The sequence below is a fragment of the Oncorhynchus clarkii genome, chromosome 13 (genome assembly GCF_045791955.1).
Source record: "Oncorhynchus clarkii lewisi isolate Uvic-CL-2024 chromosome 13, UVic_Ocla_1.0, whole genome shotgun sequence".
Taxonomy (NCBI): domain Eukaryota; kingdom Metazoa; phylum Chordata; class Actinopteri; order Salmoniformes; family Salmonidae; genus Oncorhynchus; species Oncorhynchus clarkii.
Window position 1 is genome coordinate 48,758,107 of NC_092159.1, and position 19,949 is coordinate 48,778,055.

The following is a 19,949-nucleotide window of genomic DNA, read 5'->3' on the forward strand; positions in this document are numbered from 1 at the left end:
TGGTGGTGGTGGTGGTGGTGGTGATGGTGGTGGGATTGAGCTGTGTTGGTGGTGGTAGTGGTGGTAGGGAGCTGTGTTGGTAGTGGTGGTGGTGGGTGGGAGGGGGCAGTGGTGGTGGTGGTGGTGGTGGTGGTAGTGGTGATGGTGGTGGGATGGAGCTGTGTTGGTGGTGGTAGTGGTGGTAGGGAGCTGTGTTGGCGGTATTGGTGGTGGTGGTGGTGGTTGGGAGGGGGCGGTGTTGGTGGGTGGGACGGGACGGTGTTGGTTGTGGTGGTGGTGGTGGGTGGGAGGGGGCGGTGTTGGTGGTGTTGGGTCGGAGTTGGCGGTGTTGGTGGTGTTGGGTCGGAGTTGGCGGTGTTGGTGGTGGTGGTGGGTGGGAGGGGGCGGTGAGTTATTAATATCCTAATAGGTGAAGTAGGCCAGTCACAATGGTCCATCAGGAACTACACTGTACAATACTGTAGTTTGGGCTCAGCTAATGAAAGCCACTGTTTTAACTCTGCCACACGATACCACATCAGCCCTCTGCATGGTGCTCTGATCAGGGCTATATCAAATGAAACGGACTGCATTTATCCACCCGTACGAATAATGGGCATTAATTTTCAACTAATTGAAAATAACTTCTGGATAATTTACCCTAGGGCACGGACCATATCAGCAAGTGCTAAATTACTGCCAATTGACCGTGGGCTGATGGTTGCAAGACAAATCAAGCTGAAAGCAAGACCCTAGAGGACTGGCATAAGGCTTGGAGAATGGCAGCTCTGGTCGAGCCCCGTGACATTCTGGATAAGACATGGTGGAGGTGTCACATTCTTCGAACTCCCAGTCCCCTACTACTAATATGATGCAGTATCACTTCCCTCCCTCTCATGCTCCCGGCCACAACCCACACTAATGCCTGGGCCAGCAGTGGTCACAGCATTCCCGGCAAACACAGCCCAATCTTTAACCTCGTTACAGTGCGCATGATATACTTTGCAAGCGGGGGCCAAGGGTTTATCCATTATGAATGAGACCTATATTACTCCGGGCATTAGCAATGTATGAGCTGGGATTTAGAAGCACAAGGTCTGGGATTTTTCTGCCTCCTTGTTCCTCCCCTAGCACTTCTTTCTTCCCTCAATCCCATCCACTAACATAGTGCTGCTCCTTCCACGTGCTCCGGCTCGAACACTGACTGACTGGCTCCCATCTCCACCGCAACCCGCCCTACAGTAACTCTTCCCTGACAGCTCGTCGAGGTTTTGCCCTGCCTGTCCGATCCCAAGCTCCTTTACTCTGATGCTGGGAGTTTGAAAAGGCAGGGCCCTGCCTGGGGCTGCAGCAGTCAACTGATCTCTGCTTTTGCTCTCTCCATCGTTCCCCGCGCTAACCCAGCCGACCCTACCCACCATCACTGGCATAGCCTGTCTCTTTCAGTCTGATCTCGCATGTCTAATACCTTTGTGATAGTATTTGATCTTGCAGAGCCCCTCAACTGAAATTTTTATGTAACGCCACAAAAAAACATGAAGACAGCAGCTCCTTATTCATCTGTATATCATATGATATATGAACACAGATCAACATACAATTTTCAGAAAACTGTGAATATGGAGTGTGTATGGTAGAAACCGGCACTGTTGGTGGGCAGCACAGTAACAAAGAAGCAGGAATAAACTATTTTTAGAGCCTATCGCCAGCTGAATCAGAAAACTAAATGATACATGCATATACCCCTCCCCCATCTACCACACACACCAGCACTAACAAACAACTAATCAATTCCGTGGGAGCGTTAGTGAGGGAGCGGTAGTAATGGCGAAGGCCTCCATACTGCTTAGCTCGGTGATTCTGATCGTGAGGGGAGGGTGAGGTGGGCTGGGGAGATGCAGCATGTGCTAGTGCTCCCCATGGAGCTCCGAACTCCCCAGGGCTGCACCCCTCCCTCCTATCCCCCTCCCTCCCCTCTCTATTGCAGGGGAACAAGATTACAGAGGCCTCCAGGGAGAGCCCATCTCCCAGCGTGCATCAGGGTACCCTGCTGTTCGCCTGAACAAGAGACGCACTTCAAAATGTCTTGCTGCTTCTAACATTGGGGGCTCTGGTCCAGCATTTGCCATGCTTTTAAAATGATCACAACAGCGGCTCAAACGATTAACCCTGACCAAGTGGCTCTGGGTTTGAATGGAAAATTGCCCGTGATGACCAGCAACATCTCTGGACACTGGGGAGACGAGATGTAAAGTCTGGTTCAGAGCCATAATGACTGTGAAACCGCAGACTGAGCCATTAACAGACAAGGTAAAATATGTCCACTCATCCCTTGTCATCCTCCATGTAAAAGGAAATAAATACAATCTGGTGGGTTTCAGCCACAACAAATGGAGGACAGGAAGGATCGCAGCGTGGCGAGGGGAGCAGCGGAGCGACGAGAGGCCTGAACGAGGCCTATTATGACAGGAAGTTCCACTCATCAGCCATTCAGAGCTCTGTAAGAGGAGACATAAATCAATGGCATGCCAATTATGACACCACACTGAGCAGTGTGAGTGCAGGGAATTAGCCGCGCAGAGGATCAGGTTCAGTTAGATGGGCTCCTCTGGAGTGGAGGGGGGGAACAGAACCACCACAGGGAGGATGGTGGAAGGCGAGAGAGATCGAGAAAGCAACAGAGAGAGAGCTGGAGGGAAAAAATAGAAGACTGAAGAAGGAAGAAGAGAGAAGCCAGACATCTGATGAAATGTGAAGAAGTTCATAAAAAAATTAAAATCAACCCTATCAAATCCATTCCTCTGCCTGTAGAGTTGGTATATAAAACTAGCTACAGCTGGATGGAAGAAAGCTAAAGAGCCACTGTCAGCCCATTAGCCAGTCTTTACTAAGCCTGAGAGGAGGAGTGAGGTGTCTGTGCTATGAGACCACAGCCGCCACACGTCAACAACACTTCTCATATCTTACACACAGTGATCTCTCCAGAATATAAAAATGTCTGTTCACCTCACCTCCCCCTGCAATCACGCAGGCATTTCTGCCGATCAGGGGGGAACCTGCACGCAGCACGCAGGTTCTACACAGGACGTGGCTATGGGCCTGAACACGGAACACGCTGCCCCGACACCACTGAGCACAGCTGTTTCCCAGAACTTTGATTCTGATTAAATAGAAACAGAACAGCCTATTAAAGTCATTAACATATATCTAAAGTATGCAGGGGGATGTGCACCAAAGGGTATGCAGCATGCACAGTAATGTAGTGCATACATTAAAGAAAGATCCGCAACCAGCACTTGAAAGAGCATATCTTGTAAAATCTTACATATATTATTTATCCCTCAGACATCAAAAACGAGACTTTGTAATAACCGTTTTAAAATTGATATGTAAAGGTAATGCAGTTTCTGAAAGTGCAAATTCACCAAAAAGTGTACAAGAGACAGGGCATGAAATAATTCTCCCTATCCGGGCCAAATGCAACACACAATATCATACACCATATTGATATACTGTATATTGTATACACTACAATAAAACACATTACTGTTCATGAATGTTTCAGAGTTCAGTGTGATGGTAATACTAGTGGGACTATGGAGTGATCTACACTGTTCAGAGTGATGGTAATACTAGTGGGACTGTGGTGTGATCTACACTGTTCAGTGTGATGGTAATACTAGTGGGACTGTGGTGTGATCTACACTGTTCAGTGTGATGGTAATGCTAGTGGGACTGTGGTGTGATCTACCCTGTTCAGTGTGATGGTAATGCTAGTGGGACTGTAGTGTGATCTACACTGTTGAGTGTGATGGTTATACTAGTGGGACTGTGGTGTGATCTACACTGTTCAGTGTGATGGTTATACTAGTGGGACTGTGGTGTGATCTACACTGTTCAGTGTGATGCTAATGCTAGTGGGACTGTGGTGTGATCTACGCTGTTCAGTGTGATGGTAATGCTAGTGGGACTGTGGTGTGATCTACACTGTTCAGTGTGATGGTAATGCTAGTGGGACTGTGGTGTGATCTACATTGTTCAGTGTGATGGTAATGCTAGTGGGACTGTGGTGTGATCTACACTGTTCAGTGTGATGGTAATGCTAGTGGGACTGTGGTGTGATCTACACTGTTCAGTGTGATGGTAATACTAGTGGAACTGTGGTGTGATCTACACTGTTCAGTGTGATGGTAATACTCGTGGGACTGTGGTGTGATCTACACTGTTCAGTGTGATGGTAATGCTAGTGGGACTGTGGTGTGATCTACACTGTTCAGTGTGATGGTTATACTAGTGGGACTGTGGTGGGATCTACACTGTTCAGTGTGATGGTAATGCTAGTGGGACTGTGGTGTGATCTACACTGTTCAGTGTGATGGTTATACTAGTGGGACTGTGGTGTGATCTACACTGTTCAGTGTGATGGTAATGCTAGTGGGACTGTGGTGTGATCTACACTGTTCAGTGTGATGGTAATACTAGTGGGACTGTGGTGTGATCTACACTGTTCAGTGTGATGGTAATACTAGTGGGACTGTGGTGTGATCTACACTGTTCAGTGTGATGGTAATACTAGTGGGACTGTGGTGTGATCTACACTGTTCAGTGTGATGTTAATGCTAGTGGGACTGTGGTGTGATCTACACTGTTCAGTGTGATGGTAATGCTAGTGGGACTGTGGTGTGATCTACACTGTTCAGTGTGATGGTAATGCTAGTGGGACTGTGGTGTGATCTACCCTGTTCAGTGTGATGGTAATACTAGTGGGACTGTGTTGTGATCTACCCTGTTCAGTGTGATGGTAATGCTAGTGGGACTGTGGTGTGATCTACACTGTTCAGTGTGATGGTAATACTAGTGGGACTGTGGTGTGATCTACCTTGTTCAGTGTGACGGTAATGCTAGTGGGACTGTGGTGTGATCTACACTGTTCAGTGTGATGGTTATACTAGTGGGACTGTGGTGGGATCTACACTGTTCAGTGTGATGGTAATACTAGTGGGACTGTGGTGTGATCTACACTGTTCAGTGTGATGGTAATGCTAGTGGGACAGTGGTGTGGATCTACACTGTTGAGTGTGATGGTTATACTAGTGGGACTGTGGTGTGATCTACACTGTTCAGTGTGATGTTAATGCTAGTGGGACTGTGGTGTGATCTACCCTGTTCAGTGTTTTGGTTATACTAGTGGGACTGTGGTGTGATCTACACTGTTCAGTGTGATGGTTATACTAGTGGGACTGTGGTGTGATCTACACTGTTCAGTGTGATGGTAATATTCGTGGGACTGTGGTGTGATCTACACTGTTCAGTGTGATGGTAATACTAGTGGGACTGTGGTGTGATCTACACTGTTCAGTGTGATGGTTATACTCGTGGGACTGTGGTGTGATCTACACTGTTCTGTGTGATGGTAATACTAGTGGGACTGTGGTTTAATCTACACTGTTCAGTGTGATGGTTATACTAGTGGGACTGTGGTGTGATCTACACTGTTCAGTGTGATGGTAATACTCGTGGGACTGTGGTGTGATCTACACTGTTCAGTGTGATGTTAATGCTAATGGGACTGTGGTGTGACCTACACTGTTCAGTGTGATGGTAATGCTAGTGGGACTGTGGTGTGATCTACACTGTTCAGTGTGATGTTAATGCTAATGGGACTGTGGTGTGATCTACACTGTTCTGTGTTATGGTAATGCTAGTGGGACTGTGGTGTGATCTACACTGTTCAGTGTGATGGTAATACTAGTGGGACGTTGGTGTGATCTACACTGTTCAGTGTGATGGTAATGCTAGTGGGACTGTGGTGTGATCTACCCTGTTCAGTGTGATGGTAATACTAGTCGGACTGTGTTGTGATCTACCCTGTTCAGTGTGATGGTAATGCTAGTGGGAATGTGGTGTGATCTACACTGTTCAGTGTGATGGTAATACTAGTGGGACTGTGGTGTGATCTACCTTGTTCAGTGTGACGGTAATGCTAGTGGGACTGTGGTGTGATCTACACTGTTCAGATGGAGAACAACAGGAAGTCCAGTATAAGACATTGTTACTTTTAGGAGAAACTCAACTATTATTATCAAGCAGGAAACTGGATAGGCTCATAATTCAGCATTAACATGATCCAGTCTTGTCCACAGCTACAGTGAGACATAAATTGTAAAGGATTTCAATACTAGGAAACACAAACAATACTCGCGCGCATACACCACGGGCCTCCTGTGTGCTGTGGTGGGCTGCTAGCTACTCAGTACTGTGTCTGTGTGATATCCAATGCCTGCCTGACTGTCAACCCTCTGTAATTTGGGCCACAATTCATCGCATGGCAGATGAATATTTTAATTGTACGCTGACCTTGATGAAATTAATGGATGCTATATTTCAAATAGGAGTCCAAGGGGTGATATAGGGAGTGTGTGTGTGTGTGTGTGTGTGTGTGTGTGTGTGTGTGTGTATGTGTGTGTGTGTGTGTGTGTGTGTGTGCTGGTGAAAGTCTTTCTCCACATGTCAGATTGAGTGTGTTAAATGTCCTAGTGGAAATCTCCACCTAGAGCCTTAGTGGCGGTTTTCATACTGCCAAGCTCAGAACATCCCTACTCTTGGTTCAATCCACAGCTGTTTACCAAGTCTTATTCCGAAGATGTACGTAGAAATTGAAGGGAGAACCTAATCTGTGCGTGGGCGCCACGGTATGCTTGTTCAGTATGGCTATTCATGGCTGGGACACGAACATCAAATCCCCAGAGAATACAGCTGTGTTTATACAGGGATTTTGGTTTGGGATTTTTACAATTGGATATGAAACCTATTGTCAAAAAGTGCACTGAGGGTTTTTTGTAGAATTTTTTTTGTTGGGGAAAACGAACTCAATATACCTAAAAATGACTAAAACCCAATCAAAATTGTGTAGAAATGATAATGAACCTACATTCATACAGTTTCTTGACTGTGTTCATAAAATCATCAAAACCAAAAGCTAGACAGTCAGGAAGCATCCAAAATTCCAAAAACGACTGTACATGCACACTGTCAACAATACCTCAGCATGGCGCAATGGCTAGTAAAGTAGAGGTGGGTGGGGTTATGGAAACAGAAATGATTCCATTCATATTGGTGTTAGCAGAGTGGTCCGTCTCTCCCTCCCCTTTCTCTTCCTCGCTGCAGGTCTTACTGAGAGCGGTCTAGCATGGAGTGGGCTAGTTTTTTCTTCTATCCTTCACAAAAGGCTTAGAGAGTGGTCTCTTTAAAAGGTTAACAATGGGCCAGGCCAACCTTGGTTCTCCATGCTTGTAAACGCTGCTGGAGGATTCCTGTTTAGTCTTGACCACGGGGGAAGCCTCTCAATCTATATAATGCTCAGCCATAGGCCTGCATTCTAACTCAACGTTCAGTTACCGACCACACCTGCTCATATGCAAGTCCATGAGTCTGAGGCGCCGACCTTTAGAATGGTACGCTGCCATTGTAAAACACCAGGCCCCAGATGGACTATGCCCTCAGCCACATGAGCGGCTGCTCATGTGTAAACCAGCCTAACTTCCTGCATCGGCTCACCAGATCCCAATGCCTTAGAGGTCCGAGCGAGCATTCTACAGCCTGTTTAACAGTAGCTTCACAACAATCCCCCTGTCCCACCATTCTCTCAGAGAGATTTTTTAACTGTCTGGATTCTGTTGCTGATTGCCTCTGAACGTGGTGTTGATTAAAAAGTCAGCATTGTTCAGCCTTTCTTGTTATCTCTTTTTTGTAGATCCTGGGAGTACAAACAGTTCAATAGACTGCGTGTGAAAGTGTTTCGCCGCCAGCGTCTGACGAGGGACTGTGCTGGAGAGGCAGGGCCTAGTGCACCGTACGGGGCTCCTGGAATCCAATAAAGTTCTTTATTCCAGGGCTGGGCTGGGCTGGGGCCGACGTGGAGCTAATCTTTGATCTGAGCTAGGAAGCGGAGGGCTCTGGAGTGGGCCTGCGCTGGCCCATTATTTATGGGAACATCAAAGGCCTGCACTGATCACACTTGTGTCTCTTATCTGGCAAAGAAGAAGCAGCCACAACAACAAAAAGTGACTGGGAGGAAAGCATAATAACGAGCGTGTGTAAAAAGGTAGGGACAAAGGAAGGAGTGAGCGAATGTTTGAAACAGCAGAGGAGGATGGAAGGGGCTCAGGGGGCGATCCCCAGATTAGGATTGATCAGACCCGGGGTATGTGGGCCATCCGCCTGGGAACACCGCCCGCGGCTCCGTCCGAGAACATATCGGACCTCAAACGGATCAGAGCCGCTCCTCCCATCCTCTCTCTGTTCCCATGGAAGTGAGATTGCCAATGTCAGGGAGCCCCACTCCCTCCCCCGTCCTCCTGTCTCCCCCCCTGCCTCCCACTACCACCACCACCACCACCTCCACATCAGAAATGTGACTGGCCTCAAACTGCTGACTTGCTCACAGTCCATTGAGTTTCCTCTCCTTATCAAATTACAGCCACCTCAATAACCCACTCGCTGCAGCATGCCGGAAGAAATGAGGTTTCTCCACCGCCCGCCCGCCCCTGGCACTGCTCTCCTTCTCCTTCTCCCGCTTTCTTTCTTTCGCATAAAAAAAAGAAAACGCAGACAGGGTTGGGGGGGAAGGTGCGTGTGTAGATTTGAGTGTGTGTGTGTGTGTGTGTGTGTGTGTGTGTGTGTGTGTGTATGTGTGTGTGTGTGTGTGTGTGTGTGTGTGTGTGTTTGATGGCCCGTCGACTGCACATTGCTGATTTGCAGACGTGGGCCATTGTCCAGATGGTGGGCGGGGACGTTTTTACTTCCACCCCAACGACTGCTCAGTCACGGCAGCCTGCTGAGACCCCAGCATCCCCCTCGCCTAGCGCATAGCGCCCAGGGGCCAGGGTTATCTGCCCTGGGTCACTGCCCCCTCTGTGCCACCAGTACCCAAACACCCCATTCTGGACTGTACCTCTGTACCCCCCAGTGTAGAGCCTCTCCCTGCCTTCTCCCTACAACAACAAGACATCGCCTGGTATTTACAGTTCCTCCCATGTGATGAGAGCTTTGGGAGACCGTCGGAACGGCCCAGGCAAGGTCATCCGTCTCACTCTGGCTCGTTGTGCAGCGCAGAGCTGCAGTTATTACAAAGTCACAATGAAAAGACTCATCCCTTGGTCAGCTGTCTAACAGTCTGATGGATGTCATTTAACCTTCAATTGCAGCTGCTTCCGGCTTTAGACACCAGTAAATACACCACAGAGGAAAGTTGAAAATAAATTCCCATCATGACCCAACTCCCATTTTCTCTTCTCTCTCCATGCCGGTGACACGTCGCCTTCTAGGAGTTAAATTATTTATTTTTAACCTCAACAGCAATCATGTTTGCTTCTAATTGGCCCAGATGTATGTATGCAAATGAGGGTTGGGGCTACATTTACAGGAACCCGGTGCAGGGTCCCCTCTTCCTCGAATATGAATTAACATCAATATTTATCTTACTCCTATTATGTAATTTCCTCCACATTCACATGCTAATTGTTGCAATTAGCATTAAATAAGAGCCCCAGTTCAGAGGGAATAACCTGCTGGTGAGCACTTACACTGACGCAGTGAGTAGTCACCTGCTCTCACACACACACAGACACACAGAGAGGGCGAGAGGGGGGACGAGAGGAGAGGGGGAACGAGAGGAGAGGCAGGAGAGAGATCGAGCAAAAAGAGAAAGAGCAACAAAGAGTGATTTCTTTCTCCAGATAAAACTCTTAGAAGATTCAGATTGTACAGTTTACAGCTTCTGTTCGAGGGGCTCTCCGGTAAACAAAATCAAAAAGGCAGGTACAGATAAAAAATAAACGTTGGACCTAAATCATTTGATGAACGTGCAAACAATGGCGTGTGCTGCGTGGAACATGAAAGCTTAACCGAGTGCCAGTGCCAGTTACCAGAGAGGCTGGCTTCGACATGCTCTGCCTTCCCCAAGTTTATTGGAGATGACGTGTGTGTGTCAGTGACAGTGAATGTCCATGTTGAGGGGGAGTAGATTAGATCAAGTCCCCTGTGAAACAGCCTTGTCTGCTTCCATTGAGCATCCTGTCTCGTTAAAGAAACAGGTATGTCTGGCCAATAAGCAGGTGTGCTGACATCAGAGGCGTGTTGGGAATACCGGAGCTGATTGTAAAAACCTATAGAGTATTCTTCAAACACAAACCCTATTTGACTGACTTACAGGTATCATGGGGTATTCGTGGGTAAAGTCTTCCATGAAGATCAAGTGAGTGATGACTGCAATCTTCAGGTCCACTGGTTCTACATACAGTACCAGGCTTGGTGCTCAGTCCCCTATGGGAAGTTCTGTCTTTGTGTGAACAGAATGGTAGTGGGAGCGAGAGTGTGAAGATGTGATTGAAGATGGAGCAGACCTCACTGGTTCCAGCCACTACTTCTCCAGCCCAAACAAGAGGCCAAAGCTTACCCAATAAAGGAGAGGAGCTCACTACTTTAACTGAGTTGGGAAGTGCCAGAACCCTGGAAACAACCTCAAACTCTCCTCATCGAATCACCCCACATCTTAGGGAAGTGAATTCAGACCTTCATTGAAAAATGAAAACAGAGGGCTGGTGTATATAGCGTGTTCAAAACAACAGGGATAATTAAATAAATGAAAAAGTTCATAAATCATGTTTTCCCTATTCTACCACTCCTGGGCAATATCAATGTGTTTGAAATGCGAAGCTGCAATTTGCCAGCCAACATCACACAGTGAGTGTAGAATAATACATGTGAAACATCGACCAACATAACAGCAGCAGCCACGGCCCTCAGCTAACTTACTCTATACTGTAACTTAGATTGTCTTTTTCCCTATATCGTGGTGGGCATAGCTCTCTGAGGGAAAAGCCCCTTCACACAAATCACACAGAAATATACATCTACAATCCTGCAGCCTTTGATCTGCCTTCATACAGTATAATCAGAGGAGCCCATGACCTTTGCTGATACAGTAGAACAATACTTCACTAAAACAAGGCCTTATGGGGGTTTAGTAGTACAGTTTCACACACAGCAGTGCATCAGCTTGATGTAATGTAGTTTCCATCTCTTCATCTCCATCTCTTCATCTCTGCCTAATGGCACTGCCTCTGGACCCCCCAATAAAGCGCCTGAAACTTAATCTAGCACCAGAGGGAAAAAATGGATCGCAAAATCATCAGAAGCATTGTTTACAGACCAAATGAAAGTGAAAATAAATTCTCAAATGAGTGTTGCTAGTGCAGCCGTCTATAAATCCAGCAGAAGCTGGGCTGCTGTCTTAAAGTGGATGGAGGGAGCTAGGCTCTGAAGTGGAAGAGCAGGTGGAGATGGATACGGTGGCACACTGGCTGTCTTACACACAGAAACCTCCCTCGTAAAGTATGTTGAGGAATGGAGAATTTATGAGGCACAGATATCTCACTGCCGGCCTATCATTTCCATGACACTGTCACCGTAATTCTCTCCAAAACTGCCCAAACCCATAGATAAAAATGGCCATCGCAGTCAGAGACGAAAGAGAGAGGAAAAAGGAGAAAAAGGAAGAGAGGAGAGAGTGAGAGAGAGAGGTTAGGGCTTGCCTTACCGATCTGAAGCACCTACTCTCTGACAGGTTGGAAATGACAGAAAGACACACAAGCTCCATGAACAAGCAGAGAGTTGTGAATACTAGAAAATCTATTTTGCTTAGAGTCAAGGAATGTGAGGAATTTTGGTCAATTGGAAGATGAGGCAAATTGCTGTTTGTACAGCATAAGAAGTCTCCATCCATCCCCTTTTACCTTTGAGATGTGTGTGTGTGTGTTACAGAGGAGATTTGGGGTGTTTTTAGAGCCCTATCATAGAGTGGGTGGAGTACACTAGAGTGTATTAGAAAGGGCAGTGCTGCCCTGCGAGATTGGATTCTCACCCATGAAATGTAAGCACACAGAAAACTCTCGGCAGCAACAACCTCCAATTTACGCAGCAATTTTCCACTCGCTCTCGACAGAGCTAAATCGCATTTGTCTCCCTCGCATTGATACCACTCTGCCCTAGAATTTCATTCACATTCAGTTAATTAGCACTTCCTCTCCAAGCACCAGAAAGAGCAATCATTGCGAAAAATGAGCAGAGTAATTTATTACAGTTTATTACAGTTCATTGAGGGAGCCAGAATGCAGAGGATATCAGACTGATTACTCACGTTAGTACTGATAGTGGTCTGCCTGACAAAACAAAGTTATTTACAATACAAAAACAGTTGGCTTGGTAAATTAGGCCTTTCTCCGCTTGACAATATCTCCTCTGACTGCGCTGCTTCAACGTTTTCTTCGTAAAAGCGGTGTCTTTCAGCCTTTACGAGCCTCTTTGAAAACGTTAATTACTACTCATTACTTGCTACTGCTAAATGCTAACAACGTGGAGTTACAAGTCCGATTCATTAAATTAGAAGCAAAGGTCTGAACAGTGGTGAGAAATTGAAAATATCTGCTTGTTCAGAGAGAGTGACTCCATAGTAGCTCATCTCTCCTAACATGAATAGCAGAAAGTGTTGAGTAGCCGTGAGGGAGATGACAGCTGGTACTGACCCCACCTCCAACAGTCCCCCTGAAGACATGCAGCACATGATCACTCCTATATTCTCCCAAGGACATGCTGTACTAATATGGGACTCAGACACAGACAGACTCTCTCACTCACACGCACACTGATTTACATTCATCTGAATCACATACGAACACACACATGGGTGCATTTATCCATGCATAAATGCATGTGCAAAAAAACTATAAAGCATATGCACGTAGGCCTGCACGCACTCACGTACGCACACACAACACACACACACACACACACACACACACACACACACACACACACACACACACACACACGGCACGTGGAGGCAGTAATTTGTAAGTTCCATTTTTTAAGGCACCACAGCAGTGGTCCTGTGGGACCTAATAAAACCTCCTAAGCACATGGGGAGGAACCCCGAGGCGATGCTCTTTCCCACACAGCTCACCTTGATAGATGATTGGAGAGAAACACAGAGGCGTGCTCCACTAACAAACTGCTGCAAGACAAAACAACCAGATTTAGGCTCTCAACGAAATGGAGACAGACGGGGAAGGAGGCCACTGATTTGGGGGAAATTACACAAGCTTCTTCACACCTTTTGAGGTGATTATCCAACTAGTGGTGAGTAATGAACCTCATTCCTGTTCAGTTGCCCGCCAGGAAAGAAGAAGAGTGTGAGCGTTTGTTTTGTTTATTCAACACATAGCAGGAAGGTGTATAACGGCCCACTTGTTATTCTAATAACCATCTAACGGTGATTTGTTCGGTATGTGAGTGTTGACAGGAGAGGCAGAGATGTGATGAGAATTAAAGGTATTACTTCATATTAACTTTAGGCTTTAAAAAAAGAATGTGGCTTAACTGACAATTCAGTCCCACCTCTGAAATAGAAAAAAATGACAATAAAAGGGCTCATTTGATTTGAAGAAACAAAAGCAATTATAAATGTGCCTGCTAGAGGTCATCTATTTGGTATGTGCCGGGTGGCACACTCCTCCCCCTCACTTTCATTTCCAAATACCTTTGGACTTTTTCACAGAGAACTTCAAATCAATTTCAAGCCCCATTTATTTTTATACAGCAGTACATGTTGAACCACAACAGTATAGTTCAAATATTGATGTTCTTTAGAGGATGACCCCTGGTGCCTTTTAATAGTAATATATACAGTTACCGGCTTCCAAATGAGAAGCTAGCCACGGCAATATTGCAAGTCGATGCAGAAATAAATCTAAAAAAATCACTGAGAACTACTAAAAAGTGTCTCTGATATGATAAATGATTTCCTCAAGCAGCAGTCACACTGGTGCTGATAATGACCTTTTGAAAAACAAAATTTCAGTGTTTACCTAGAGAACTATTTTTCACGAGCCCCGTCTAACTGACAGAGGAAAAACAGCTTGGCCGGAAGGGAAGGAGCACGAGGAGGAACGGAGAAACCGGTAATAATGCTTTGCTGTTCACCACTGCCATTAAGCAGGGTGGTGATAAAAAGGTGGTGGCTTTAATAGCAGGTGATGGCTGTTTCACTTCTATGGTCACTCTGTTAACTCAGCACACAAGATATTATGTCTCATTTGAGAGGATCCAGCTGAGAGGAGGAGGCTTGAAGGACAGATTGAGAGTGACTCTACATTATAAACATAATAATCACAGCTGGCTAAGTTACTGCAGTAAAGAAATAATTGGAGTCAAGCAGCTCGGGCTGCTTAAGCATTTTACTGAGCCATTCAGAGAAACAGAAAACCTCAGGATAGATTATATTTCCGTAAAAACAGTCACCCATACAAACATAGTTCTAATGGATTTTCACAGAGGGGTTATCATCCTCCCTGTTTTATCCCTGTGTGTGTGTGTGTGTGTAGTGTGTGTAAATGTGTGTGTGTGTGTGTGTGTGTGTGTGTGTGTGTGTGTGTGTGTGTGTGTGTGTGTGTGTGTGTGCGTGCGTGCGTGCGTGCGTGCGTGCGTGTGTGTGTGTGTGTGAAAGAGAGGGAGATAGAGAGAGCTCCCGCAGTGTAAAGACAAGGAGGCATTGTGTCGCGTCTCTCGTCTCGTTCCCCTCTCGCTGCCCCCTCAGCATGCTCCGCTCGCGGTCTCTCTTTAGCTAAAGGAGTGCTCAAGCGGACGTAATGGTGGCGATTGCAAAACCAAGCGAATACTCTTGAGCTGTATTACATCTCTGCATAGAGAATGAGGCCACTGAGATACAGGGTTGACGACACTCACGTTCACTTCCCTTTTGATCACAGGCTGCTCCTATAATAGTCCTATGATAATAGTTGTAAAATGCACATGGTGGCATGTATTGGTTTCGCCCCCGATAAAACATTAAAATACTGCATTATACTTTCTTTAAATGAGGAGAAAAAGGATGTTATGATTCCGGGATCTGGGATCAGTTTTCCTGAGACAGTGAATATTTGATATGAATAGTGATTAAAAGCTCAATTAAATGATGTGTCATGCTATAAAAAAATCTGGATGAATACTGGAGGGTGAAGATATCCACAACAGCACTTTGTTTTCAGGAAGTGGAGTATATTAGCATCATTAGCACTGTGCATGCTAATCACATGACACTGTAGGCTATGCATATAGAAAGCTTGGTCAACTCTAGGCTAATGGGTACCATTAATGACTGGAGATGTTTAGCATTATTGGCAAAATGTAAATCTACATTTATTAATGCACTGCACCCCACTCTAATGTTAAGTACTCATTCTCCTGTGAAACATTGTGAATCGACACAAATCCTTCCCCCCCAAAGAGACAGAACCCTCAAACTCCCACAATACGGCTTCATGCTTGTGTAAATCTTTTGAACTGTTTGTGACATTCTTCTTTGTGAGGAGGAAATGTAATTTGGTTCCATTTACAGCGGTCTAACAGAGTAAGTCGGTAGGTAGCCTTAAGAGAACTACTAGTCACAGGGAGGGAGTGTGGCGTGACTCGCATCCCCTCTGAAGAACTAGGCAGCCCTCACTCTGCTCAGCTCACACACCAAATGACATTTCAACATAAACGACTGAGTTGTGGTTTACAATTCTCCTCCAGAGCGGCGAGGAAAAGTGAGAAAACATTTCAATCAGTCCCCTCCGCTTTTGTTCTGCTGTTATGAATTTGGTGTTTAAGGGACAAAACAGCTGAATGGCAGAGAGAGAGAGAGGGAGAGAGAGAGAGAGAGAGAGAGAGAGAGGGCATCCATAGGAATAATCTTAGGCAAAATACACAATGAAACGTATTCCCTGCCAATGAAATTGCGTTTGAAGTTTTTGAATTGAGTTTGATTGAATCAAAGTGAATTGCGTTGCATCAAATTGACTGCATTAAGGAGTCAAGCCCAGCTTTCATGGTGACAAAATGAAATAATTTAAAATGCTATGAATGCATTTCAAATTTATGAAACAGTATATAAATATAAATAAATATAAAATAACTTGTCAATGGATATAAATAAGTGGAAAGGTGTCGTAAACAGTCCTTCACTTCTCCAGGCCCTCTCGTAATCTTCAAAGAATACCGGGTCCAGCTTTAACAGAAACCATTTAACCATAAAGGCCATGTACACTGAGGGTCTCATTCAGCTTCGCGCCTAAAGAGACAACCATTCTCAGTTAACCTTTCCCCATGAGGTCAGCGGAGGGGGAAAACCCATCCCTCCTGCCTCCTCCACACTCTCATTCCAAAGCCCAAAGAGGCTGTGGCTCATTTCTCAAACCCATCTCCCATGCACCCACACAGCCCATGTAGGAACAGAAACCTATTGGCCCCCAGTTACAGACATTGTCTCCATTTACAGCTGTCAATAGTACAGCTTGGCCTACAATAATGATCCCCTAGAAAGGCCCTGTCTCTTCACCGTTAGAATTAGCCCTGTCCCTTGAGACCTGGAACCTGAATCTCCCATACTGTCAGATACTGTCCCCCCCCGGGCAAAACAGCCTCTCACTGGGGAGGCGGTGGAGGATGAAGGCCTGAACCGAGGGGGAGGGATACAGGGATGCAAAGATTGATAAAGTGGTGTATTCCCAGTTCTCTCCACATCCCTTCCTCCCGGACTCTGTCTTCCCTCCACTCCCGGCTGTGTAGAAGGGATCACAGTGTTGACGCAGGCAGGAGTCGGTTACACTGAGAGAAGAGAGATCAGTGGCCCGCTGCTGTGGAGGAGGACACAGACCTCCCCTGGGCTGCCTGCCTGGTACACCACTGACAGAGGAACAGGTGAAACCAGACGATCCCTGCCCATCTACACACGCATGAAAGCTCCCTTTAAAGGTTGACTAACCATTTAAGATGCTATTCAAAAAACGGGTGAGGGGAAATGAATAACGCAAAACACCCACAGAAACAATCAATAGATATAACAATAAGGGTCAATATCAACACAGCAGAATGTGATGATACAAAATCCAATTCCAAATCAAAGAAAGCAATTTCAGAAATGTGAGATCTCCAGATATGGTAGCAGGCTCAAACAGAGAGACATGTAAGACATGCCTTAAGAAACTCCCTCTTTTTAATTGAACTGCTTCCTACTTAGATAATATAGCTGCATTTACGACCACAGCCAGATGCCCACCCAAAGCCTGCTAAATAGAAAATGGCCCAGCAACTGTACAAGCCACAACTAAACACTGTGGGTTTACGTATCCCACCCCAACATTTGTATCAGAAATATATTTCTACTTTCATATACAGCAGTGAAGTAAACACCCGTACTGTAATTCATCAGTGCTGTCAATATCAGACACCATAAGTCATGGAATATGCTACTGTTAAGTCCTGATCGACGGAGGAAAAAGATGACGTCATCTCCGCAGACAGACAGGCAGCTTTTCACATGTAGTAGAGAGTCCCAAAATACCCTCTGAGTTACAGCAGCGAGAGGTAGCATGATACTGCCATTTTGTAATCAGAATAGCCGCATTTCTCGCATTACACCACGAGGAGTCTCTTCTTGTGTAAATGAAAACAAACATTTAGCCAAGATTCATATACACAACAACCCACTACAAAGAGCATCAAAGCCGCCTGTCGGGGTACAACAACACAGTGAAATTGCCGCAACGTAAAACAGGAAAAAGTATTGGTTCAGTAATCTTTTATGTAATAAAACTCTGTACGCCTGTGATATCATACAGCATCATGTTCCAACATAATACCCAAGCACTCAGAGTCATTTTAATGCGGTCTCCCCTTTTTTGAATTCAAACAAACTGCTAGGGAAAAGGCTTTCACCTCAATCTATTCTCTGTATAGTCTCTGTGTGTCTCTTCCCTCACACAGGCGGCTGGTGCGTCTGGGCCGAGGTGCGGGGAGAAAGAGAGGTGCGTCTGGGCCGAGGTGCGGGGAGAAAGAGAGGTGCGGGGAGAAAGAGAGGTGCAGAGGATGCAGTGACCCGCCACCGTCTGAAAAGGAGCGATGGCCACGATACAAAAGAGGGGTCAGCACAGAGAAAGGGGGAGAGGAGAGGGCTAGAGGCTGAATCTTCATTCAATGAATGAGTCATTTACCAAATAACACTGCAGGAGTAGAATAGGTCCGGTAGGCCCCCATAACAAGGGAATGTGAATAATTGATTCATGTAAAATGCTTTGATATTTTGTGAAAACATCCTTTTTGAATTTTCTATGAATTCTGAGGTGTTCTTCCACTTAATAAGGATATGGATTGAACAGAGCAAAACATGTATTTGTTAGAAGCAGGACTAACATTATATGCCCCATATGTGACATACAATAAGTAATATATTATTTTTTTACTAGAGTCAGCCACAAATCATATGGATAGATACAGTACAGTAATCTTGTGTTTCAGAAAATAATGTTGTCTTTGTAGACCAGCCTCTCTATTTTCATAAGTCAGTTACAACAGAGGTAAAGTTGAAGAAATTCCCAATTGTCATACATATCACCCTTTGTTTCATACACAAATATAGACCTCAACCCCCATACACACCCATGCAAAAAAAATGGACACACACACACACACACACACACATTCCTGAGGCCATGAATAAAAGCAGTATTTCCTTGGGGAATCCTAGCCCTGGCTTCTCCACATGAAGTGTGTGCTAGCGGCACCTGGTCGCCCACATGCCTGTCCCCTCTGATGGCCTAGCCGTCGGGGTGTGCCCGCGCTGGACAGATGGGTAGGGGGGAGAGGGGCCATTACCCTGATGGGGAGCAGAATTTAAAAGGGGAAGCAGGAGGCTCCATCCTGCCAGCCTTACCATTATTTGCTTCAATCACTGCAGTAACACATTGTTTACTGCAACACATGCTAGTGGTAGTAAAAACACAATTGAACAGGCGACCACCCCCCCTCGCTGAATTAAAATGTTTTGAATAATTCAAGAGATGCATATGGGCCCGCTCTTAACAGTCACCTTGTTGGGTAGTTGTTTTCCTCTGCAGAGTGAATCTTAAGATTTCACAAAGCAAGAGGGACCAGTGACAAGGAATCAATTAAAACCAAAAATTGAAGCTTCATATAATTACTCAAACAAATATCAATGTAGATGATCATGACAGAAAAGTGAAAGAGTTGCTCAATGTCCCCCTCTCACAAAATGCACATAAGTGACTGAGTGTAATTTTTTTAATCTGAATTTCTCAGTGAAAAGTGTTGACACACAATGGAAAGTGACAGGACAGTATGACCATAGAACGAGCAGTAAAATATGCAGTGTTGCAATCACAGCAAAATGAGTCATGATGCCGAGATCTAAACAAACATGTCGTATCCCAGTCTCACGTCACTAATTCATGGATTCCCTCGTCCAAAACTGCACAGGGCGGATTAGAGGAAAATAAAAGGAGGAAATAAAGGAGATGACCCCCCCCCGTCTGTACTGGAAGGGTCAGGGTCGGGTGTTGGGGAAGTACTCGGGGAAACACAATGATATCACGTGCTGCCGAGCAAACAGAGGAATGAAAGAGACGGAGAGAGAGAGAGAGAGAGAGAGAGAGGGAGGGAGAGGAGAGGAGGAGACAGAAAAAGAGAGGAAGGGATGGAGATAGAGAGACTTACCTGGTGTAGGTAGAGGAAGGCAGGGGGACAGTGGAGGGAGTGAGGTAGCATCCCGGAGCCGGAGAGAAGCAGACAGCCTGAGTTGGCCATGGAGCTCAGTGTGTGGTAACGGGATGCTTTGCGCATTTAGCAGGAAGATCCTTCGCTCTCTTTCCTCGCTACTCTGTCTCTTGCTCTCTCTTGCTCGCTCTCTTGTTCCCACTCACTCTCTCTACTCTCTCTCTCCTTCTGGCACAGAGTACCACTCTCTTTTTTCTCTCTCCTGCCCTGGTCTTCCTTCTCTCTTGTTGTGGTCTTTTATTCCCTCCTGAGGATTTCTCTTTCTGCTTTTGTGTGTCTATTGCAGTAGGTAACCACGGTAG

General features: G+C 45.8%; 1 protein-coding gene across 3 annotated transcripts in view; it reads right to left on the reverse strand.

Moving 5' to 3' along the window:
- LOC139364955 (RNA binding protein fox-1 homolog 3-like) overlaps positions 1 to 19,949 on the reverse strand; it is a 409,389-nt gene that overhangs the window by 82,902 nt on the left and 306,538 nt on the right. The window contains exon 1 of one of the 3 annotated variants that reach the window (XM_071102229.1): positions 19,588 to 19,684. The exons of the other annotated variants lie outside the window; for them this stretch is intronic. Within the exon in view, the coding sequence (XP_070958330.1) occupies positions 19,588 to 19,677 (90 nt within the window). The 5' untranslated portion in view covers positions 19,678 to 19,684. Of the gene's footprint in view, positions 1 to 19,587; positions 19,685 to 19,949 lie in introns of those variants that run through there. 3 annotated transcript variants of the gene reach the window in all.